At 38.5% G+C, this 25,986-nt stretch overlaps 1 protein-coding gene across 4 annotated transcripts in view; it reads right to left on the bottom strand.

The window, feature by feature from the left end:
- The window catches only part of LOC150086298 (suppressor of tumorigenicity 7 protein homolog), a 172,335-nt gene extending 156,720 nt beyond the window's left edge, over positions 1 to 15,615 (bottom strand). For all 4 annotated transcript variants that reach the window (XM_090373812.1, XM_090373814.1, XM_090373813.1 and 1 more), the window contains exon 1: positions 15,472 to 15,615. In XM_090373812.1, the coding sequence (XP_090229938.1) occupies positions 15,472 to 15,598 (127 nt within the window). In that variant the 5' untranslated portion in view covers positions 15,599 to 15,615. The remainder of the gene's footprint in view (positions 1 to 15,471) is intronic.
- Positions 15,616 to 25,986: the final 10,371 nt, after the last annotated feature.

Here is a 25,986-nt window from a genome sequence, read left to right as displayed (position 1 = left end):
CATTTACGATTTGCAGATGACATTGTGGTCATAAGCCACGATCCCAAAGAATTAGAGGAAAATCTTAATCAGTTATGCACAGTTAGTAAGGATTTTGGACTAAAGATGAATATGGCTAAAACAAAAGTAATGATGAACAAGTATGCCACAGAAAGGGACATAATGATTGAAGGAGCAGTAATTGAAAAGGTGGAGTCATATACTTATCTGAGACAAGTTATTAGCTGTAATAATGATAAATGGCTGGAAGTCAAGAGAAGAATAAATTTTGGATGGATAGCATTCAGGAAATATAGTCACATACTGAAGAGCAATATCCCAGTTTGTCTGAAACGTAAAATAATGAATCAATGTATACTCCCCACCATGACTTATGGAAGTGAAACTTGGGCACTCACCAAAAGAATGGAAGAGAAGCTAAGAACTACACAGCGAAGAATGGAACGAATCATATTGGGAATCAGACTGTTAGATAAGAAGAGAAACACATGGATTAGGCAGCAAACTCAAGTAAAGGACATTCTTATCAAAACTAAAGAACTAAAATGGTCTTGGGCAGGACACATAGCTCGAAGGCATGATGACAGATGGACTAAGAAAATAACAGAATGGTACCCAAGATTAGCTAGAAGAAAACCTGGAAGACAAAGGCGGAGATGGATAGATGAAATTCATGAGTTTTTGAGTAGTAAATGGTTGGCAAGGAACTGGAAAGTTGCTGGAGAGGCCTTCATCCTGCAGTGGATTGAAAATGGCTGATGATGATGATGATTTCCCAAACGTAAAAATTTGCACTTTACAGTATTAAAATGTAGTGGCACTTTTTTTGACCATTCTCGAAGTCAATCCAAGTCATCCTGAAAGAACAACCATTAACCACTCTCTTGATCTTAACATCACACCATGTCTCCTTTTGTCAATATCCTTTAAGAAAATTAGAGGCAACAGTGGTCCCAGCACCGAACAAGAGGGCATCAAGTACTTCCAACTCTAGCCTATTTGAATGTAATATTTTTAAAGTTTGTTCAAAATAAGTGGACTGTGTTAAAAAAATTACAGTTAAATCAACACACAAGCACTGCTGCTGGCAAGACAGTGAAGCAGCATTAGGACAAAATGTTTCATTCTCTATTGATCCAGTTTAGGTCTACCTCTTCTAAATTACGTTTTCTCAAAGTCTATGTAGAACTGTAATAATTTGTAGTACAACAGCACCAAAAAATGTTTAATCCATTCTTTAGTTTATCCTGGAAAAAATACTCTTTTAATCTACCAATTTTCTGATCAATTTAGCATATGAAAAAAAAAAAAAATCACACAAGTTCATTGCTTTGATCATTCTGTTATTTTAGGTAATAGATGGTTTTTTTTCTTGCTGTTCTTCAATTTTCAGACTTAATAACTGACACCAGAGGCTTCGAGTGGAACAGGCATTCTATGTGTTATCAGACACTCAGTCTAAAGCAGTGTTTCCCAAACTGGAGTCCATAGACCAGTTCCAGTGTGTCCACGAAACAGTGATCGACCATATATATATATATATATATATATATATATATACAGGCATACCTCGAATAACGAATAGGATGCGTTCCACGAAATTACTTCGTTAAGCGAAACTTCGTTTTCAGAGGTAAAAATACTATGGCCAGAATAGGGATATGTTCCTACGTAAAGAAAATGAAAAGCTTTTTTTTCGAACAAAGAAAAGTTTTATTAAATAAACATTCAACTTACATACAAAGTGAAATCACATTTTAAAATATGAGTCTAAAGTTGATTGCTTATGCTTTTTTTCTCTTTCATTTAACAATTGTCTATACGGAGTTATTGCATTTAACACTGATGGCTTAACAATAAAACTTCTTCCTAAATCAGGATCATTTTCACTAAAAAAATTTAAACGTTTTCAATGTCATTTAAGCAGCTTTTTAAATCTTTGTTTGTTAACACTTTTTCGGCAGAAACTTCTTTAACTTCGTCTTCATTATCTTTGTCTTCGTTGCTAACAAGGTTTTCTAAATCTTCCACTGAAAAACCATCATCTTCTGCATTCAATAAATTTCTAACATCCTCTTCATCGACATTTTCGAAACCTATTGATTGAGCCATCTGGATAACTTCATTTCTAATTTCTTGGATGCTATTTTCTTCTTCTAGTACAACTTCTGGCCATATTTTGCGCCAAACTCCATTTAAGCATTTCTTAGTGACTTCTTTCCAAGAACTATCAATGTTTTCAATTGCCTTTTTAATGGTGTAGTTTTTCCAAAAAGTTTTAACTGTCATTTCCTCTTTATCCTCTAGTTCAGTTAAATTGCTTAATGTTCGACGCAGATAATAAGCTTTAAATGATGCTATCACTCCCTGATCCAATGGTTGAATCAAAGAAGTTGTGTTTGCTGGAAGAAACACAACTTTGATAGGAATGCATGTGTCCAACGTGTTAAGATCAGTAGGATGTCTCGGAGCATTGTCTAACAACAAAAGAGCTTTTTCTTCAAAGTTGTTTTTTTGACAATACCGTTTTACTTCAGGACAAAAGTGGTTAACAAACCAATCAGTAAATAACTCCTTGGTAACCCACGCTTTTCTATTTGCTTTCCATATTACAGGTAAATTCATTTTTATGTTACCTTTTAACGCCCTCGGATTTTCTGAATGGTAAACTAATAACAATTTTAATTTATAATCGCCAGAGGCATTCAATCGAAAGAGTAACATTAAACGGTCTTTGGCTGCTTTGAACCCAGCAGCTGGTTTTTCTTCAATAGAAATGAAACTTTTTGTTGGTAGCCGTTTCCAGAACATACCGCTTTCGTCAACACTGAACACCAAATTTGGTGGAAAATTTTCACGTTCAATTATTTCCTTTAGTTTTTCTGAAAACTTATTTGCGGCTTCTCCTGTTAATTTTACACTATGAACCCTGGCCCGTTTTTTAAATTTCTCGAACCAACCACGAGAAGCCCAAAAGGTTTCCGTAATTTCGTCAGTTTGTTTAGATTTCAGGTGATTAAACTGGAATATATATATATATTTTTTTATGTTAAATGGGGCTTGAAATTGCGGACTTCGTTATATCGAAGCTTCGTTATCAGAGGTAACGTTAACCGAGGTATGCCTGTATATATATATATAACATATGCATATGTTACATATAGGGGTCCACAAAGTTTTTTGTTTTTTTTAAAGGGGTCCATGAACTTTTTTTGAAAGGGTCTATAGATCTCGGTAGTTTAGGAACCACTGGTTTAAAATACTAATGGATCCAAAATCTTTCTATTTTAGAAGATTTAGGAGAGGTCCGGTTGGCCTGCTTCCCTAAAATCCACTCATGTACACCTTCTCATTGGTAAGTCCTGTTACGTCACTTTGGTGGCAACGAACATGTAGAGCGGTTCTCTTCAAGAAGCTTGGTCAGCGTGAGGAGGAAAAGATCAAACCCTCCAGCACTTTATGACAACACAACGAAACAAATGGCCTTCAGTTCCCAGCAGCTTTCACTCTCCCTCTTATAGCAGCGAGAGGATCACAGTGGAAGCACAGAGTGCTAAGGATCTCAGGGTATGACCAGGCTGCCATGCATGGAAATTGAACTTGGCCTGTTACAATGCCCCTTGTATAAGGCAATGGTCAGGCCACACCTCAAGTACAGTATACAGGTCTGGAGGCCCCATTTTAAGAAGGATGTAGCGCTGTTGGAACGAGTACAGAGAAGGGCAACAAGATTAGTGAATGAAACAAAGGGTTGCACTTACAACGAAAGACTTAAGTTTTGCAAATTACAGTGCCTGGAGACTAGGCACCTGCGAGGTGATCTGATTGAGGTGTATAAAGCCTTGAATGCTTTGAACATGCTACAATCCTGATGGGATTCTTCCTCTTGCTCAGAATAATCACCTGAGAGAGCATAAATTCAAATTGAGGAAAGACAGTTGTAGGATAGATGTGTGGAAGTTTGCCTTTAGCCAGCGGGTGGTTGATTGCTGGAACAAACTTCCTTCTGTCGTTGTAAAAGTTGATAGCTTAAACAGATTCAAGGCAGAACTAGACAAACATTTGGAGCGAGTGAATGGGTGAAATGAGAAACGGGCGTGTGTTTTTTTTTGGTTTTTTTTGGCTGATGCTATATAAGCTTGCTTTCTTGCATCATGTGCTCTTGCTAATGATTTAACAAAAGCAAAGTAGAACAAGCATTAAGGGAAAACGAAGGACTTAAATCAGCTGTCATGGGCAGTAATACAGAAAGACAAATGATACGGAATCTGAAGAATAGTGATGGTGTACTTATAAATAACAGAGAAGGCACAATTCAAATAGCAGAAGACTACTATAAAGTATTATATAAGAAGCAAGGGAATGATGCCAACAGTGGGGAACATGGATCACAAATTAGCAGCACATACGACATACCCAATATCCTTCCTGATGAGGTAGAACATGCATTGAAGAAAATGAATAATCAGAAAACCCCGGGGGGGAAGAGATGAAGTTACTGTAGAGTTGTTAAAATTAGGAGGAAGAGACATGACACAGAAACTGGCAAGACTCTTTACAAAATACATTAGGAAAGGCATGACCTCTAAGGAATGGAATAATTCAATTGTAATTTTTCTGCACAAGAAAGGAGACAAATCAGAAATTGAAATTATAGACCAATTACCTTGTTGTCCCACAACTACAAGTTGTTCACAAGGGTCATCACTAACAGATTAGAAAGAATACTTGATGAGAATCAACCAAAAGAGTAAACTGGCTTTAGGACAGGATTCTCAACCATGGATCACCTTCACATAATATCACAGCTAATGGAGAAAGCAAATGAATATAAAACACCATTATGCCCTGGCATTTGTGGATTATGAAAAGGCATTTGATTCCATACAGCTTAAGGCAATGTTTCATTGTCTTTCCAGTACCTTCATTCAACAGGTACTGGAAAGACAAGGCATAGACATTTCGATACATTATGATTTTGAAGAAAATATATGAAAAAGCTATCTCCTTTATGAGACTAGACAAAGATAGTAGCAAATTTAAAATCGAGAAAGCAGTTCGACAAGGAGACACAATATCTCCAAAATTGCTGACTGCTGCCCTTGAGGAAACTTTCAGAAGATTGGACTAGTTACAGAAAGGAGTCAATGTGAATGGAGAATACCGAAACCATTTACGATTTGCAGATGACATTGTGATCACAAGCCAAGATCCCGAAGAATTAGAGGAAACCTTAATCAGTTATGCAGGGTTAGTAAGGATTTCAGACTAAAGATGAATATGGCTAAAACAAAAGTAATGATGAACAAGTATGCCACAGAAAAGGATATAATCACTGAAGGAGTAGAAATTTAAAAGGTGGATTCATATACTTATCTTGGACCAAGTCATTAGCTGTAACAATGATAAATGGCTGGAAGTCAAGAGAAGAATAAATTTTGGATGGATAAGATTCAGGAAATATAGTCACATACTCAGGAGCAATATCCCAATTTGTCTGAAACGTAAAATAATGAACCAATGTATACTCTCCACAATGACTTATGGAAGTGAAACTTGTCTACTCACCAAAGCAATGGAAAAGAAGCTGAAAACTACACAGTGAAGAACGGAAAAAATTATATTAGGAATCAGACTGTTGGATGAAGAAATGAAATGGACTTGGGCAGGTCACACACTGCTCAAGGACATGACAGATGGACTAAGAAAATAACAGAATGGTACCCAAATGGAGCTAAAAGAAAAGCTGCAAGACACCAACAGAGATGGACAGATGAAATTCAAAAGTCTGTAGGCAGTAAATGGATGGCCATTGCACAAAACAGAAGGAACTGGAAAGTTGCTGGAGAGGCTTTCATCCTGCAGTGGATTGAAAATAGCTCATTATGATAATGATGAACTGACACAAATACTCTATCTAAAAGGATGCCATTAGGTCCTGTCTTTTAGGTTTCAATAACTTTAATTTGTAGTTCCAACGTGAAACTACAAATTAAAACACAGTTTTGATGGCTGGTAGCAGATGAAACCACTGAGGCATACAAAAAGTTTGTTGCAAACATGATTGTTGGAAAATTTGAAAGTAATTTTACTTTTGACCTGCATCACTGAAGAAGTTGATTTCATCTTGATGTGAGTGATGATGTCTGTAGAGTTCAACAAATTTAATCCATAGCCATATATATAAAATTCAAGTACCACAATCAGAATAAAGGAACTACTGTTATATTTATAAAAACATCCTTCCTACACCCTCGATCACATGCAGTATGTAAGATGGCACTATAATAGAGCTAGCTTAGGTATCTGTTTGTGGCAGTTGCAAATACTGTAAATGCTGTTCAGTTTACAAGTGCTTTGGAAAATTTCCCACGATCACATACTCTGTAAGTTATTACATGAGCAAGCATATGGTATATAAAATGCAATAATCAATGCATACTTGTTACTGATTTTTCAACAGTCATACTTTTCCAATTCTAATAAAATCAGTGATTTAGATAAAAAGACGGGGCTGACAAGGCTAGTGGGAGTCAGAAGTGTTCAAAGCCGCTAAGTGGATTTTCTTATTTATTGATTTGAAATTATTATTTTTCTAAAACTTTTGATTTAAATTGAGTAGTATAGCATTATTTTGTGATTTCTGATTAATCTGGTGTATTTATTCTTTACTCGGCCTTGTAACTGCATAAAAGTATCAGTAAGAGTATCAAATCCACGTGTTACAAGTTGCAGCTCCGCTGAACGAGACGTTTTCAAGCCATATTTAGCTGCTTTATTGACCAATTGTTACATCAAATTATTTTCTATAAGTAGCTTATAGACCTAGTCAGCACCCTTAGTTTATTCTGAATTGAGACAGCGAGATTTGGAAGTTAATTAATACTTAACTGTCCGTAGATTTACCATTCGTAAATCTAACTTGGCGCCATTGTTATAAGACACAACATTATATCCCGAACTAGATAGTGTAAGCTTAGTAGAGTACAGTATATAATATAATATTGTCAATTAATCGGTAAAATATATTAATTTTGTTAAACTTCATTCAATTAAATTGTACTTTTACCTAAACACATATAACGACTTAGATTACAAACGTAACATAATTAATACATAACTTGATATGGAAGTTATATAAACGGAACTCGTAGATAATACGCGATACTGAAAAATATATATAGCATTATAACTATGTTGGGAGGGTTATAATTTTGTACTGAAATTGAAATTTTATTGAAATTAAATCGAAATCATGACTCAGACCAGAGCAGCAAAGCAAAAGGCTCAAGCTAATGGGAGTGCTGTGGCTCAGGGGAGAATTGAGTGGGGAAGTTGCCCTCTGAATCACAGCCTTTTAAAATGCACTGCTTGCATGATGTTTGTGGATCAATCGGGTACGGGACATGATATTGCCATGGGGGATGTCTTTGTGTGTGCGCGATGCAAAGAGTGTAACGAAATTAGGCGACAACAAAGTGTTGTTATGGGCCTATATGAGAGTTTGAAGGACAGGGTGGATGCCCTCAAAGGATCTAAACTGAAGGGCCCATCAAGCTCTCAGCTGCCCATATCAATGCCAGAGCTTGCACTTGGTTATCACGAAACACAGCGGCAACCCTCAAGGCAGAATGCACTGGTCCCACAGGAACTAGTAGTTGTTAGTGACTCTATTGCCAGAGAAACGGGGAACATGCTTTGTAAAAAGGATAGGTGGAACATACCAGGGTATGTCTGCCAGGGGCAAAGGTTGATGACGTTGTAGAGCGGATATCATCTTTTAAGGGCACAAAAGGTGATATATTTGTACACGGTGGCACTAATATTAAGAGTAGGAAACCGGCAGAATTACTTAACTAGTAAAGGTCACTGTTGACAAAAAGCCGTGAATTAGGGTTGAATTTGAAAGTGTCTGCAATTCTGCCCAGACACGATAGGAGGGAGTATATGATGAGAGTCTTGTTGGTCAATTCGGCCCTGGAAAGATTGTGCAAGGCTCAAGGGGTAGAATTTTTTTCAGCCTGGTCTGTACTGGTTAACAGGAGAGACTGCTTCTACAGGGATGGGATATACTTAAATAGAAAAGGTGCAAGAATATTTGTGATGCTATCGAGGCAGTGTTAGGTGGGTCGGAAAACTGCTAGCTTGGAGGGGGGGGATACAAGGACTAATAGATTAACAGTAGCCACTGGCAGAGGTGAAATTGATTCTTGCACTGCTTCTATTGGAATGAGCAGCAGCATGGAAAACAAGATGCAGGATATTTCAGAGACTGTTGGGAGTCATTGCAGTACAAGTAAACACATGGGTTGTGTTAGGGTAGCTAAGAATAGGAACAGGTAAATGTATACTTGCATGTACACCAATGCTAGGAGTTTGGTAAATAAATTTGATGAATTTGAGGTATTGCTCAAAACATCAAAGGCAGATATTGTTGGGATATCAAAGACGTGGTGTCACACAGACATAAGGAATGCAGAACTGGAATTTGGGGAATACGTCTACAGAAAGGATAGACTGGATAGGAAGGGAGGAGGGGTTATGCTATTAGTTAAGAAACACATAAAATCCAAGGAAGTGAAGCCAGTGGACATCGCTGGACAGTGCAGTGTCGAGTCAGTTTGGTGTGACGTAAGCATTGGGAGATCAAAATTGAGAGTAGGAGTGTGCTATAGGCCTAATGACTCTGATGAGTATAATAAAAAACTGTACAGGGAAATAGAGTAGGCCAGTAAATCAGAGTCTTATAATGGGGGATTTTAATTTCCCAGATATTGACTGGAATAAGTGGGTTGGTCACTCACACACTAGCAAGGCTTTTGCGGATTTATTGGACGACTGTTTTCTACATCAGAATGTTCGGGAGACAACTAGAGGGAGTAACACTCTTGATCTGATTATCAGTAGTGATTCTTCATGCATTAAGAATCTGCAGATAAAGGAACCACTAGGTGGCAGTGATCACAGTGTGCTGAAGTGGGATTTACTCAAAGAGGTAACTACCATCAGAGGTAAAGGGAAGGGTTTTTGCTTTCGTAAAGGCAACTAGGATGGTCTGAGAGAGTATCTAAATTCTATCCTGTGGGACCAACTGATGATGTTACCAGCAGCAAATTCAAAATGGAAAGCATTCAAAAAACTTATCTTGGAAGCTGCTAGGCTTTACATACCAACTAAGAAATATTGTTAGGCCCAAATGGATCTCAGATGAACTAATGAGACATATGGCAGAGAAGAAAAATGCATGGGATACATATAAATTAACATGTGACACAGAAGCCTATGATAGATATAAGCTGATCTGTAACCAAGTTACAAAGGAGGTTAGGCAGGCGAAGGCAGATTACGAGAAATCTTTGGCAAAGAATGCAAAGAAAAACAGCAAAGAGTTCTTTACTTATGTAAACTCTAGAAGGAAGGGGATGAATCAGATTGGTCAACTTGATATCGATGGGTCAACTGTTAATGATCCTGCTCAAGTAGCTAACAAACTAAATGAATATTTTGCATCGACATTCACACATGAGGAGTTATTCAGCGAGGGGAATGCCAGAGGTGTATTCAACTTTGGCAGTAAGCGAGATAATCTTGTAATAATTGAGAGTAAAGTGGAGGAGAAATTGTTGAAGATAAACACAAGAAAGGCACCTGGGGTGGATGGGATCTATCCAGTTATATTAAAGGAGGCAGCAAAGGAAGTAAGCAAACCCTTAGCCATAATTATGAGAGCTTCCTTGGACTCAGGGGAGGTACCCATAGACTGGAGATATGCAAATGTGACCCCAATTCACAAAGGAGGATCAAAGGCTGACATAAGTAATTATAGACCTGTGAGTTTAACTTCTGTTCCAGGAAAATTAATGGAGGCACTGGTTAAAGAAGCACTACAGGATCATCTAGACAAGACTTCAGTTATAGCTCGGACACAGCATGGTTTTGTTAAGGGAAAGTCTTGCCTGACCAATTTGATTGGATACTATGATGCAGGGAATAACTTTGATATTATATATTTGGATCTTAGAAAGACTTTTGATACTGTTGCACATAGAAGACAGCTGCACAAATTGGAGCAGTGTGGCATTGGAGGGATATTGCTGCTATGGATAAAGGGATGGTTGAGTGGGAGAAGACAGAGAATGGTAATCAATGGACACTGCTCATCTTGAACTAATGTTATTAGTGGAGTCCCTCAGGGTTCAGTGTTGGGTCCATTATTGTTTTCTGTATTTATAAATGATATTGATGATGGTATATCAAGCTTAATGTCCAAGCTTGCAGATGATACAAAGTTGGCAGGGTTGTTAAGGACACTACTGACGCTATGCTGCTGCAACAGGATCTGGAAAGGTTGAGCAGATGGGCTGAGAAGTAGCAAATGAAGTTTAACTTTGACAAATGTAAAGTACTGCATATGGGAAACAGCAACCCCAGAGAAACGTATCAACTCTGTGGTACTACACTGACAGTGGTAGAGAATGAAAAGGACATGGGGGTAATTGTGCAGGCAGATATGAAGTTCTTTGAGCAGTGCAGACGGGCTGCAAGAGTAGCTCATGGTGTCTTGTCAATGATATACAGGAATTTTTCTAGCAGGGATAAGAAGATGATTATTCTCTTGTATAAGGAAATGGTCAGGCCACACCTTGAGTACTGTATACAGGTCTGGAGGCCTCATTTCAAGAAGGATGTAGAGCTGCTGGAACGATGCAGAGAAGGGCAACAAAATTAGTGAATGGAACAAAGGGTTGCTCTTATGAAGAAAGGCTTAAGTTTTGCAAATTAGTGTCTAGAGACTAGGCACCGGCGAGGCCATCTGATAGAGGTGTATAAAGCCTTGAATGGTTTGAGCATGCTCAATGCCGATGGGATTCTTCCTCTTGCTCAGAATAATCACCTGAAAGGGCATAAATTCAGATTGAGGAAAGACAGATGTAGAATAGATGTGCGGAATTTGCCTTTAATTTGCCTTTAGCCAGAGGGTAGTTGGTTGGTGGAACAGACTTCCATCCGTTGTTGTGGAAGTTGATAGTCTAAATAAATTTAAGGCTCAGCTGGACAGGTAGTTCGAACGAACGGAGGGGTGAAATGGAAGTGTTTTTTTTTTTTTTTTGGCTGATGCTGCATAAGCTTGCTTTCTTGCATCATATACTAATGCTAATGCTAAAAGTAAAAACTACAAAGAATGAATCTAAAATCCACATTAATATCACTAATAAGTTATTTTAATTTTTAAACAAGTCCAACATCAAATTTATGGAATTTTACTAACATGTAAGCTATTAGCAGCACTATTGTGGTTCTGAAAATTCTGTACACAGATAATTCTTTATTGCCTGTACAAATTTTTATTAAATAACATACGTTTTACGCAATAGGGGAAAAAATCAAAACAAACAAATTACAGTGTCATTCATCAAATGCTCAGTATAATGAAGGGTTAACACTTCTAACAAAAAGTTCTCTTCAAATAACTGCCTCGTTTTCACACTGTAATAACGAAAGTTGAATCTCACTGCTTTTAGAGCTGCAACTATTGACATCTACTAATACAATATATACCATAAAGAATACTTCTGACAATTTTTTTTTATGAAAACCCCAACCATGAGAGGTTTTAGAACCTATAGTACTTAGTATTGTGCATGGGTTGGAGTTTAAGAAGATATTTGTTGATTGCAATTTTCAGGAAATATGCATGAAGAAAGGTAGTTCCAGAAATTGGCAGCTGAATGAATAAACAAGGAAGATGAAAAGTTGGTTCTGTGAGGGCCTTACTCCAATATATGGTGCCCCCTTGTAACTGGCTGTCAGAATTTGGGAAAGCAGTGATTGACAGGTTGTGACCCCACCTACTGACTGCATCCCCTCTTCGTTTTACACGGATGTCACGTGACACGACGTCCCTGGAGCGCTAAATGCGAAATTCGTTGCGTATTCTTTCTTTTGAATGCTGGTTTCTATTGTGTACGGTGCTCAGCTGCTACTTGTTGCTTTGCTAATAATTGCCTCGTGGTCGTCTCGTTGTCCCGTTCCACTGATGAGGTGAATTTAGTTTGATTTGTATTTCTCTGTTATTTTCACGTATCATTAACCTAGTATTGTGTCAATTGCGTTTTTTTAAAAAAAAAATAATTCTATGTTGCCATTTTGTACTTATGCAAAGAGCAATTTTATTGTTCGTTGCACGTGTTAATTGACTTTCGTTTCTGTTTAGCAAAAAAAGGGTTAGGTTTTTACGTGACTTCGGGAAGGATTCAAGATAAAACCAGTCGTTGGATGAAAAAGCAAAATAGAATGGGAGTTATGTTTTTAATCGACTTTCATTTGTATGTAGTGAAAAATGGTTAGGTTTTTGGGTTAGGTTTTTACCCAACTTCGGGAAGGATTCAAGCAAAAACCAGTCGTTGGACAAAAAAAAAAAATATAATGGGAGTTATGTTTTTAATTGTCTTTCATTTATATGAAAAATGGTTATGTTTTTACACAACTTTGGGAAGGATTCAAGCAGTGGTAGATGACTTTCATCAACCGGTGAAATACCACCACTTTGCTCATTGGAGGCTTGAAGTGGTGAAACCCATGTTTAGTCTCTAGAGCAAGATTTTCCGGCATCCCCTTACCCCATACTTCTCCTTCAACCCATGCACGGTACTAAGTGCTATGGGTTTTGATGCCTTTCGTATTTGAGGTTTTTCAAAAAAAAAAAAAAAAAAAAAACACCAGTCGTTGGACGAAAAAAAAAATATAATGGGAGTTACGTTTTTAATTGTCTTTCATTTGTGTTTAATGAAAAATGGTTATGTTTTTAGGTTACCTTTTTACGGGACTTCGGGAGTTATTTGCCAAAAATTGGTCGTTTCCTGTCTCATTATTTCTTTTTTCATTTTGAAAAAGAAATTAGTGTGTTATTTTTAACACACTAATGTCTTTGCTAATATCTGCACGTATAACTATTTTGGTTGCTGCTCTGAAAAAATTGCCGTTAATTTTGTTGTTTTTCAGCACCGCCATGTGCAGTTGTCGAGAAGACGGGGAACGGAGTGGGCGGAGTTACGAACCGTACGTCACTGCTCTCCCCCTCTTCTTCTCGATGTGATTTTCAAAGGGGCACTGTGTTCTGGAGTTTTACCTCTGTGAGTTTGAAGTTGGACAGTAAATGGATGTTAGCTGCCGGCGGCACATTTTGGACTGTTTTGAAAGAGAGAGCGGGAATTAAAGAAGTCAATTCAGAAGAACAGTGCCCATGGAAGTATCTGCAGAAAAGTCAAGCAGCAGAAACAGCATGTCTATGAGACAGCGAGTGGAGAGACTGTTAGAGAGGAGTCATTAATTAACCTAACTGCCTTCTTTTAAATGGAATCTAAAAGCCTGAGAGAGGTTTTGGGGACACCACCCCACGTGTGGGAACAATATTCCATAGTAGGGCAGATTTGCGATTTTTACAGAGTGAACAGTTGTTTGGAAGAAAAGTAACGCCGAGAGCGCAATAGAAAACCAAGTTTTTTAGATGCAGAGGAAGCAGTTTTCTAAATTTCACGCTTACTCGGGACGTGAATAAAATTTAATTCAACATCTATCATAAACCTACGAACACCGGTATGCTTCTACATTATAACAGCTATCACTTCACCTACAAAAGATCGATTATCTTTAATCAATTTCTCAATGCTTATAAATACTCAACAACAGAATCTGCTTTGGGTTCAGAAATACAAATATTAACCAGCAGATTCTTAAACAGGGGTTACCACTTGCTACAATAGACAGAATTAGGGTACAAGCTAAGGATAGAATACAAAAAAATACACCAACCAACAATAGTAATATCAAAAAATACTTTATTTCTTTCACACATGTTGAACAGTGGCACAAACAACTTAACAGATTCTTCAAAGATACCGAATTTAAAATTGTAGCCAGGCCAATACAGAAATTACACAGTATACTGAACAATCGCTGTCCTTGCCTCGTTCGCACTACAAATAAATGACCTAGTGTACAACATTTCTTGCAGTGATTGCGACTCGTCTTATCAGAGTTCTATGCGGTTTCCTCTGAATTTTCGTATTAATCAACACCCGGCCTCAGTTCTTGCTTCTTGTTCAGCAGCATCAGAATTAGCCTTTCATGTCGTTAATGAAAAACATACTTTTTTATTTAATGAGGCCAAAATACTTAGTGTCCAACATAATTATACGAGACTTAATTGCAGAAACCGTCAAAATTAAATTACATGAGAATTCTGTTAATGTTCGTCAGCCATATCTAATCTCTGGCTCGTAGTCCTTTATGTGAATGCACGAAGACAAATAATCCCTATTTAAGTTAATCAACTGGTGAAATACCACCACTTTGCTTATTGGAGGCTTGAAGCGGCGAAACCTATGTTTAGTCTCTAGAGCAAAGTTTCCGGCATCCCCTTCCCCCCATACTTCTCCTTCAACCCATGCACAGTACTAAGTACTATAGGTTTTGATACCTTTCGTGTTTGGGGTTTTCATAAAAAAAAAAAAAAAAAAACCCTTTTCGATAATTTTCATTCCTGTGATCACAACATACAGTCGAAAAGCATTGTCAGCTTCAGGAAGGAAAATCGTTTTGCATTTTTTTTCCGTTAAATTAATTTTTTACTTAATTTTTAATTGCGATAAATTGATTTTTAATTGTGTTCATATGATTTTTAATTATTGTTAATTATTTCTTACTGTAATGTAAGATTTTCGATTTTTTTAAAATTTGTTTTGATTTAATTTCTGGAGAGTATCATAAGGAAGTGTTCTACATATCATATTGAGATAAACATATCTTATTCTTTTACAAATTTTAATTATCTATGTATTAATGACTTGATAGATATTTCTTAATTATCTATTAAGTCAGTAAATTATATTTTGACATTTTAATGCACTTAACTCCTTAAGGGCACAGATACATGTATAAACGCAGTTTGTTTGTTTATTTGTTTTTAATACATATAAATCCTATATTTATTTATAACGGCATGCTCTCGATCCTTACCCCCCCAAGTTAACACTGCATGGGCCTGTCTCTACTCCCTCGTGTTCAGATATACAATTCACTATAAATGCATAATATCACAACATGAATCACATAAACGCTACTAACTGTACTAGAACACTTGGAAAAGTTTAGAAAATAAGCCGGTCACAAATTTAAAAAGTTCTAGGTAAGACTTTCGAAGTAGCATGACAGCATATGTCGCTAACAATGAATATGTTTAACAAATGCATAATTTACAAGAAATGGAAACTGACTAAAATACATAAAAAATTATTGATATATATGCATATAAAGTAACTGAAATATATTCAAATGTAAAAGAGGGGACACCATCAATATTGACCCTATTTGACAGTTACAGCATGTAAACACGACATTTCACAGAAGCAAAACGTTAACATATTTTTAGTTATTTTGCGAGTTAATTTTATAATTATAATCTGATCCTACCCATTGTAATATTTTCTGTGATCTTCAGAGGGCCGCGAAGAAAATACACTAGTGAGAGTACCAGAAAAAGCCAGAATAACCACAAATAAGTCCACGACCAACTTATCCAACGTTTGATTGTGGACATGTAGTCACTGAAGACACCCGCCATAATGAAATTCCATGAAAGTTGCCCTCTAGTGTCACAATCGGTTTTTAAATACTCTATAATAATACTATATTAGTTTTCACATGCTGTATTAGTTTACTGTTTCTGTTCATTCTGTAACCATAATCAGGAATAAAAGATTCGTTTATTATCATTAACACAAATTCAGTACTTTTAGTTACTTTTTGTTTTTCAGTAGTTTATTCACAGTACTTACTTTACATACAGTATTTTTTTTTTTTTTTAATACTGCATAATATTAGTTTTTACAGAGTACAGCATTAGTTATCACAGTTTCTGTTCATTCTGTAAATACTCTACCCGATGAGTTCTCCATACTGTGGATCGATAGCCAATAAGATACACAGAAAGATGAGGCATGTCTGTAAGTAATGGATTTTTCGCTCCCTCATCAGTATGCTCGTTTCCTATGATTCCAGAGAGGGCTGAAAACTAGCAAAGGGTTTTACTTTATTTCTTCTTAGCTGAGTTTTCAGTTGGGGTGTTTATTGGTATATGCCCTTCACAAAGCAATAATTGCACTTAAAACAATCAGAGAAAGTTACTTCGTTTGAGCTGAGTCTAATGCACATACATTTATTGATTTGCAATTGCAATGCATAAGTTATCATGAGCTAATTGGAACAATATCATAAGATGCAAGATATTTCACAGACTGCTGGGAGTCATTGGGGTACAAGTAAACACATGGGTTGTTTAACAGATATTTATTTAAAGTATACCCAGTATAAAATAAAATAAAATAAAATATTTCCAGAAGCTTTCGGAACTCGTGTCCCTTTCTCAACTGACAGAATTTTTGAAATCATTACAAGCAAAGTGTGGCACGTTACTCATTCGTCATTGTTGTAGCACGGCCGTGTGCTGCCTTGCGCCAGTGATCATCCATCAATAAAACGGTTGTCTCCAGGATTTATTTTATTTTATACTGGGTATACTTTAAATAAATATCTGTTAAACTATGGACCCCAGTACTCCAGGCCCATTTGTCACCACATGGGTTGTGTTAGGGTAGCTAAGAAAAAGAACAGGTGCATGCATACTTGCGTGTACACCTATGCTAAGAGTTTGGTAAATAAATTTGATGAATTTGAGGTATTGCAAAAAGCATCGAAGGCGGGTATTGTTCGGATATCAGAGACGTGATGTCACACAGATATAAGTAATGCAGAACTGGATTTGGGGAGTGCAACGTCTACAGAAAGGATAGACAGGATAGGAAGGGGGGAGGGGTTATGCTATTAGTTAAGAAACACATAAAAACCAAGGAAGTGAAGCCAGTCGACATCGCTGGACAGTGCAGTGTTGAGTCAGTTTGGTGTGACATAAGCATTGGGAGATCAAAATTGAGAGTAGGAGTGTGCTATAGGCCTAATGACTCTGATGAGTATAATGAGAAACTCTACAGGGAAATAGAGTGGGCCAGTAAATCAAAAAGTCTTATAATGGGGGATTTTAGTTTCTAGATATTGACTGGAATTTGTGGGTTGGTCATTCACACGGCTTTTGTGGATTTATTGGATGGTTGTTTTCTAAATCAGAATGTTCAGGAGGCAACTAGAGGGAGCAATACTCTTGATTTGATTATCAGTAGTCATTCTTCATGGATAAAGAATCTGCAGATACAGGAACCACTAGGTGGCAGTGATCACAGTGTGCTGAAGTGGGATTTACTCAAGGAGGTAACTACCATCAAGGGTAAAGGGAAGGGTTATTGCTTTCGTAAAGGCGACTATGATGGTCTGAGACAGTATTTAAATTCTATACAGTGGGACCAACTGATGATGTTACCAAAATGGGAAGCATTCAAAGAACTAATCTTGGAAGCTACTAGGCTTTACATACCAATTAAGAAACATTGTTCAAAGTTTAGGCCTAAATGGATGTCAGATGAACTAATGAGATATGCGGAAGAGAAGCAAAATGCACAGGATACATATAAATTAACACGTGACACAGAAGCCCATGATAGATATAAGCTGGTCTGTAACGAAGTTACAAAGGAGGTTTGGCAGGCGAAGGCGGATTACGAGAAATCTTTGGCAAGGGATGCAAAGAAAAACAGCAAGGAGTTCTTTACTTATGTAAACTCTAGAAGGAAGGGGATGAATCATATTGGTCCACTTGATATCGATGGTTCAACTGTTCATGAGCCTGCTCAGGTAGCTTACAAACTAAATCAATATTTTGCATCTACATTCACACAAGAGGAGTTATGGAGGAAGGGTACTCCATAGATAAAGTAAACACTGGCAGTGAGCTAGATGATCTTGTAATAATTGAGAGTAAAGTGGAGGAGCAATTGCTGAAGATAAATACAAGAAAGGCACCTGGGGTGATGGGATATATCCAGTTATATTAAAGGAGGCAGCAAAGGAACTAAGCAATCCGTTGCTATAATTATGAGAGCTTCCTTGGACTCAGAGGAGGTGCCCACAGACTGGAGAGGTGCAAATGTAAGCCCAATTCACAAAGGAGGATCAAAGGCTGACACAAGTAATTATAGGCCTGTGACTTTAATTTCTGTTCCAGGAAAATTATTGGAAGCACTGGTTAAAGATGCACTGCAGGATCATCTTGACAAGAATTCAGTTATAGCTCAGACAGAGCATGGTTTTGTTAAGGGAAGGTCTTGCCTAACCAATTTGATTGGATACTATGATGTAGTCACAAAAGAATTGGATGCAGGAATAACTTTGATATTGTATACTTCGATCTTAGAATGGCTTTTTAAACTGTTGCACATGGAAGACTGCTGCATAAATTGGAGTAGTGTGGCATTAGAGGCAAATTGCTGCACTGGATAAAGGGGTGGTTGAGGGGTAAGAAGACAGAGAGTGGAAATTAATGGACACTGCTCATCGTGGACTAATATTATTAGTGGAGTCCCTCAGGGTTCAGTGTTGGGTCCATTGTTGTCTTCTGTATTTATAAATAATATTGATGATGGTATATCAAGCTTAATGTCCAAGTTTGCAGACGATACAAAGGTTGGCAGGGTTGTTGATGACGCTACTGACGCTATGCTGCTGTTGTAACAGGATCTGGAAAGGTTGAGCAGATGGGCTGAGAGGTGGCAAATGAAGTTTATCATTGACAAATGTAAAGTACTACATATGGGAAACAGCAACCCCAGAGCAACGTATCAACTCTGTGGTACTACACTGACAGTGTTAAAGAATGGAAAGGACATGGGGGTAATTGTGCAGGCAGATATAAAGTTCTGTGAGCAGAGCAGACGGGCTGCAAGAGTAGCTCATGGTGTCTTATCAATGATATACAGGAATTTTTCTAGCAGGGATAGGGAGGTGATTATTCTCTTGTATAAGGCAAACGTCCGGCCGCACCTTGGGTACTGTATACAGGTCTGGAGGCCTCATTTCAAGAAGGATGTAGAGCTGCTGGAACGAGTACAGAGAAGGTCAACAAGGTTAGTGAACGGAACGAAGGGTTGCTCTTACGAAGAAAGGCTTAGGTTTTGCAAATTACAGTGTCTGGAGACTAGGCACCGGCGAGGTGATCTGATAGAGGTGTGCAAAGCCTTGAATGGTTTGAGCATGCTCAATGCTGACGGATACTGCCTCTTGCTCAGAATAATCACCTAAGACGGCATAAATTCAAATTTCGGAAAGACAGATATAGGACAGATGTGCGGAAATTTGCCTTTAGCCAGCGGGTAGTTCATTGGTGGAACAGACTTCCATCCCTTGTTGTGGAAGTTGATAGCCTAAATAAATTTAAGGCACAGTTGGACAGTTATTTCGAACGAACGGAGGAGTGAAGTGGAAGGTTTTTTTTTTTTTTTTTTTTTTTTGGCTGATGCTGCATAAGCTTGCTTTCTTGCATCATATGCCTCTACTAATGCTAATTTAAGGCCAAGTAAGTTAGCAGTAAAGTCTACAACCCATATATGCTTTCTATATGTTTTATATAGTTATTTTCTCTTCTAAAACGTAAAACAAAAACAAAACATCCGACTTCAGCATCACCATACCAAACCTTTTCCGTGTAGAAATTCTCCATATCAAAAATTTCTACATCAAGAAAATAAATGAGTATAGAAAGTTTATGTTCCAGGTAAATTAATGGGGGCAAGAAGCACTGCAGGATCATCTAGACAAGAATTCAGTTATAGCTCAGACGCAGCATGGTTTTGTTAAGGGCAGGTCTTGCCTGACCAATTTGATTGGATACTATGATGTAGTCACAAAAGAACTGGATGCAGGGAATAACATTGATATTATATATTTCGATCTTAGAAAGGCTTTTGATACTGTTGCACATGGAAGACTGCTGCACAAATTGGAGCAGTGTGGCATTGGAGGCAAATTGCTGCTATGGATAAGGGGATGGTTGAGTGGCAGACGACAGAGAGTGGTAATCAATGGACACTGCTCAACGTGGACTAATGTTATTAGTGGAGTTCCTCAGGGTTCAGTGTTGGGTCCGTTGTTGTTTTCAGTGTTTATGAATGATATTGATGATGGTATATCAAGTTTAATGTCCAAGTTTGCAGATGATACAAAGGTTGGCAGGGTTGTTAAGGACACTACTGACGCTATTCTGCTGCAACAGGATCTGGAAAGGTTGAACAGATGGGCTGAGAGATGGCAAATGAAGTTTAACATTTACAAATGTAAAGTACTACATATGGGAAACAGTAACCACAATGCAACGTATCAACTCTGCGGTACTACACTGACAGTGGTGGAGAATGAAAAGGACCTGGGGGTAATTCTGCAGGCAGATATGAAGTTCTCTGAGCAGTGCAGACGAGCTGCAAGAGTAGCTCATGGTGTCTTGTCAATGATATACAGGAATTTTTCTAGCAGGGATAAGGAGGTGATTATTCCCTTGTATAAGGCAATGGTTAGGCCACATCTTGAGTACTGTATACAGGTCTGGAGGCCTCATTTCAAGAAGGATGTAGAGCTGCTGGAACGGGTACAGAGTAGGGCAACAAGATTACTGAATGGAACAAAGGGTTGCTCTTACGAAGAAAGGCTTAAGTTTTGCAAATTACAGAGTCTGGAGACTAGGCACCGGCGAGGTGATCTGATAGAGGTGTATAAGGCTTTGAAAGGTTTGAGCATGCTCAATGCCAATGGGATTCTTCATCTTGCTCAGAATAATCACCTCAGAGGGCATAAATTCAAATTGAGGAAGGACGGATGTCGGATAGATGTGCGGAAATTTGCCTTTGGCCAGCAGGTGGTTGGTTGGTGGAACCGAGTGCCATCACTTGTTGTTGAAGTTGATAGCCTAAACAAATTTAAGGCTCAACTGGACAGGTATTTCGAACGAACGGAGGGGTGAAATGGGAATGGTGTGTTTTTTTTTTTTTTTTGGCTGATGCTGAATAAGCTTGCTTTCTTGCATCATATGCCTCTACTAATGCTAATGCTATATACAATGCCAAACTAAAATTAAATTAAATTAAATCAACTTCCACAACAAGGGATGGAAGACTGCTCCACCAACAAACTACCGGCTGGCTAAAGGCAAATTTCCGCATATCTGTCCTACACCTGTCTTTACTAAATTTGAATTTATACCCTCTCACGTGATTATTCTGAGCAAGAGGAGGAATCCCATCGGCATTGAGCATGCTCAAACCATTCACGGCTTTATACACCTCTATGAGATCGCCCTCGCCGGTGCCTAGTCTCCAGACGATGTAATTTGCAAAACTTAAGCCTTTCTTCATAAGGGCAACCCTTCATACCATTCACTAATCTTGCTGCCCTTCTCTGTACTCGTTCCAGCAACTCTACATCGTTCTTGAAATGAGGCCTCCAGACCTGTATACAGTACTCAACTTGTGGCCTGACCATTGCCTTATACAAGGGAATAATCAACTCCTAATCCCTGCTAGAAACATTCCTGTATATCATTGACAAGACACCATGAGCTACTCTTGCGGCCCATCTGCACTGCTCAGAAAACTTCATGTCTGCCTGCACAATTACCCCCAGGTCCTTTTCATTCTCTACCACTGTCAGTGTAGTACCACAGCGTTGATACGTAGTTCTGGGTTTACTGTTTCCTATATGTAGTACATACTTTACATTTGTCAATGTTAAACTTCATTTGACATCTCTCAGTCCATGTGCGCAAATTTTCCAGCTTCTGTTGTAGGAGCATATTGTCAGTAGTGTTCTTAAAAACCCTGCTAAACTTTGTATCGTCTGCAAACTTGGACATTAAGCTTGATATACCATCAACAATATCATTTATAAATACAGAAAACAATGGATCCAACACTGAACCCTGAGGGACACCACTAATAATATTAGTCCACGATGAACCGTGTCCATTGAAGACCACTCTCTGTCTTCTCCCCCTCAACCAACCCTTTATCCAAAACAGCAATTTGCCTCCAATGCCACACGGCTCCAATTTGTGCAGCAGTCTTCCATGTGCAACAGTATCACAAGCCTTTCTAAGATCCAAATATATAATATCAAAGTTATTTCCTGCATCCAGTTCTTTTGTGACTGCATCATAGTATCCAACCAAATTGGTCAGGCAAGTCTTTCCCTTAACAAAACCATGCTGTGTCCGAGCTATAACTGAAGTCTTGTCTAGATGATCCTGCAGTGCTTCTTTAACCAGTGCCTCCATTAATTTTCCTAGAACAGAAGTTAAACTTACAGGTGTATAATTACTTGTGCCAGCCTATGATCGTCCTTTGTGAATTGGGGTCGCATTTGCACATCTCCTGTCTATAGGTACCTGCATGGAGTACAAAGAAGCTCTCATAATTATGGCTAATGGTTTGCTTATTTCATTTTCTACCTGCTTTAATATAACTGGATAGATCCCATCCACCCCGCGCGCCTTTTTTATGTTTACCCTCAACAATTTATCCTCCACTATCCTCTCAGTTATTACAAAATCATATTAATCAAAGGTTACTCCTATATATTTGAGTTTTGTTTTGAGTTGCAATGTCTGCGCATTGATTTTAATTTGGGCCGGTCTTCTTATATCCAAAGATTCTTTGAGGAGGATAGCCTTCGTTTTATCTCCAGGGATGACTAACAGAGTTGGGATATCAGAGACGTGGTGTCACACAGATATAAGGGATGCAGAAATGCAATTTGGGGAGTACAACGTCTACAGAAAGGATAGACAGGATAGGAAGGGGGGAGGGGTTATGCTATTAGTTAAGAAACACATAAAAACCAAGGAAGTGAAGCCAGTGGACATCGCTGGACAGTGCAGTGTTGAGTCAGTTTGGTGTGACATAAGCATTGGGAGATCAAAATTGAGAGTAGTAGTGTGCTATAGGCCTAATGACTCTGATGAGTATAATAAGGAACTGTACAGGGAAATAGAGTAGGCCAGTAAATCAGAGAGTCTTATAATGGGAGATTTTAATTTCCCAGATATTGACTGGAATTTGGGGGCTGGTTACTCACACACTAGCAGGGCTTTTGTGGATTTATTGGATGATTGTTTTCTACATCAGCATGTTCGGGAGGCAACTAGAGGGAGTAATACTCTTGATTTGATTATCAGCAGTGATTCTTCATGCATTAAGAATCTGCAGATAAATGAACCACTAGGTGGCAGTGATCACAGTGTGCTGAAGTGGGATTTACTGAAAGAGGTAACTACCATTAGGGGTAAAGGGAAGGGTTATTGCTTCCGTAAAGGCGACTACGATGGACTGAGACAGTATTTAAATTCTATACAGTGGGACCAACTGATGATGTTACCAACAGCAAATTCAAAATGGGAAGCATTCAAAGAACTTATCTTGGAAGCTACTAGGCTTTACATACCAACTAAGAAATATTGTTCAAGGCTTAGGCCAAAATGGATGTCAGATGAACTAATGAGGCATATGGCAGAGAAGAAAAATGCATGGGATACTTACAAATTAACACATGACACAGAAGCCTATGATAGATACAAGTTGATATGCAACCAAGTTACAAAGGAGGTTAGGCAGGCGAAGGCAGATTACGAGAAATCCTTGGCAAGGGATGCAAAGAAAAACAGCAAAGAGTTCTTTACTTATGTAAACTCTAGAAGGAAGGGGATGAATCAGATTGGTCCACTTGATATTGAAGGGTCAACTGTTGATGATCCTGCTCAGGTAGCTAACAAACTAAATGAATATTTTGCATCGACATTCACACATGAGGAGTTATTCAGCAAGGGGAATGCCAGAGGTGTATTCAACTCTAGCAGTAAGCTACAGAATCTTGAAATAACTGGGAGTAAAGTGGAGGAGAAACTGTTGAAGATAAACACAAGAAAGGCACCCGGGGTGGATGGGATCTATCCAGTTATATTAAAGGAGGCAGCAAAGGAAGTAAGCAAACCCTTAGCCATAATTATGAGAGCTTCCTTGGACTCAGGGGAGGTACCCATAGACTGGAAATGTGAAAATGTGACCCCAATTCACAAAGGAGGATCAAAGGCTGACACAAGTAATTATAGACCTGTGAGCTTAACTTCTGTTCCAGGAAAATTAATGGAGGCACTGGTTAAAGAAGCACTGCAGGATCATTTAGACAAGCCTTCAGTTATAGCTCAGACACAGCATGGTTTTGTTAAGGGGAAGTCTTTCCTGACGAACTTGATTGGATACTATGATGCAGTCACAAAAGAACTGGATGCAGGGAATAACTTTGATATTATATACTTGGATCTTAGAAAGGCTTTTGATACTGTTGCACATGGAAGACTGCTACACAAATTGGAGCAGTGTGACATTGGAGGCAAATTGCTGCTATGGATAAAGGGGTGGTTGAGGGGGAGAAGACAGAGAGTGGTAATCAATGGACACTGCTCATCGTGGACTAATGTTATTAGTGGAGTCCCTCAGGGCTCAGTGTTGGGTCCATTATTGTTTTCTGTATTTATAAATGATATTGATGATGGTATATCAAGCTTAATGTCCAAGTTTGCAGATGATACAAAGGTTGGCAGGGTTGTCAAGGACACTACCGACACTATGCTGCTGCAACAGGATCTGGAAAGGTTGAGCAGGTGGGCTGAGAGGTGGCAAATGAAGTTTAACATTGACAAATGTAAAGTACTACACATGGGAAAAAGCAACCCCAGAGCAACGTATCAACTCTGTGGTACTACACTGACAGTGGTAGAGAATGAAAGGGACTTGGGGGTGATTGTGCAGGCAGATATGAAGTTCTCTGAGCAGTGCAGACGGGCTGCAAGTGTAGCTCATGGAGTATTGTCAATGATATACAGGAATTTTTCCAGCAGGGATAAGGAGGTGATTATTCCATTGTATAAGGCAATGGTCAGGCCACACCTAGAGTACTGTATACAGGTCTGGAGGCCTCATTTCAAGAAGGATGTAGTGCTGCTGGAACGAGTACAGAGAAGGGCAACAAGATTAGTGAATGGAACAAAAGGGTGCTCTTACGAAGGAAGGCTTAAGTTTTGGAAATTACAGTGTCTGGAGACTAGGCACCAGCGAGGTGATCTGATAGAGGTGTATAAAGCCTTGAATGGTTTAAGCATGCTCAATGCTGATGGGATTCTTCCTCTAGCTCAAAAAAATCACCTGAGAGGGCATGAATTCAAATTGAGGAAAGACAGATGTAGGATAGACATGCGGAAATTCGCCTTTAGCCAGCGGGTGGTTGGTTGGTGGAACAGACTGCCATTCCTTGTGGTGGAGGTTGATAGCCTAAATAAGTTTAAGGCTCAGCTGGACAGGTATTTTGAACGAACAGAGGGGTGAAGTGGAAGTGGTTTTTTTTTTTTTTTTTTTTGGCTGATGCTGCATAAGCTTGCTTTCTTGTATCAAATGCCTCTACTAATGCTAATGCTAATGCTAAAATGCTAACCTGTGGTTGTTTGCCCAATTTTGGAGGATCGTTTAGGCAGGGGAGGCAATTTGCTCAAGTTGAGTTCTATAATCAGCTTTGATAAGGAGGATGAGGTCATCAGCATACGCCGTACAGTCCACAGGGCCTAGATTCATAAGAAGAAATTCATCTAGTATTAAGTTCCAAAAGTAGGGGGCCAAGAAGTGAGCCCTGTGGACAACCTCTAACAACTGGTCGAGAAGTTTTCTGAAAATTTGTTTGAAGAGTTACTGACCGATTGAAAAGGTAGTTCTGGAGACAGTAGTAGAGGTTGAGTGGAATATCGAGTTGATGTAATCTCCAACAGTGCTGGGCCACCAGATGGAATCATAGGCGCCAGCAAATTCAATGGAGATAGCCAGTTGATATTTATTGTTCTTGAGGAGATTGTTCATAGAGTCTTCAGTTCAGCATCCTGGTTTAAAGCCATACTGCTTTGGAGAGTCTGAGTTGGCTGTCTGATAGTAGGTAGATATTCTGGATTGAAGCAGC

This window comes from Mastigoproctus giganteus, chromosome 5 (genome assembly GCF_048544385.1).
Source record: "Mastigoproctus giganteus isolate SK-2022 chromosome 5, ASM4854438v1, whole genome shotgun sequence".
In the NCBI taxonomy this organism is placed as follows: Eukaryota; Metazoa; Arthropoda; class Arachnida; order Uropygi; family Thelyphonidae; genus Mastigoproctus; species Mastigoproctus giganteus.
This window is presented reverse-complemented; position numbering and strand designations above follow the sequence as displayed.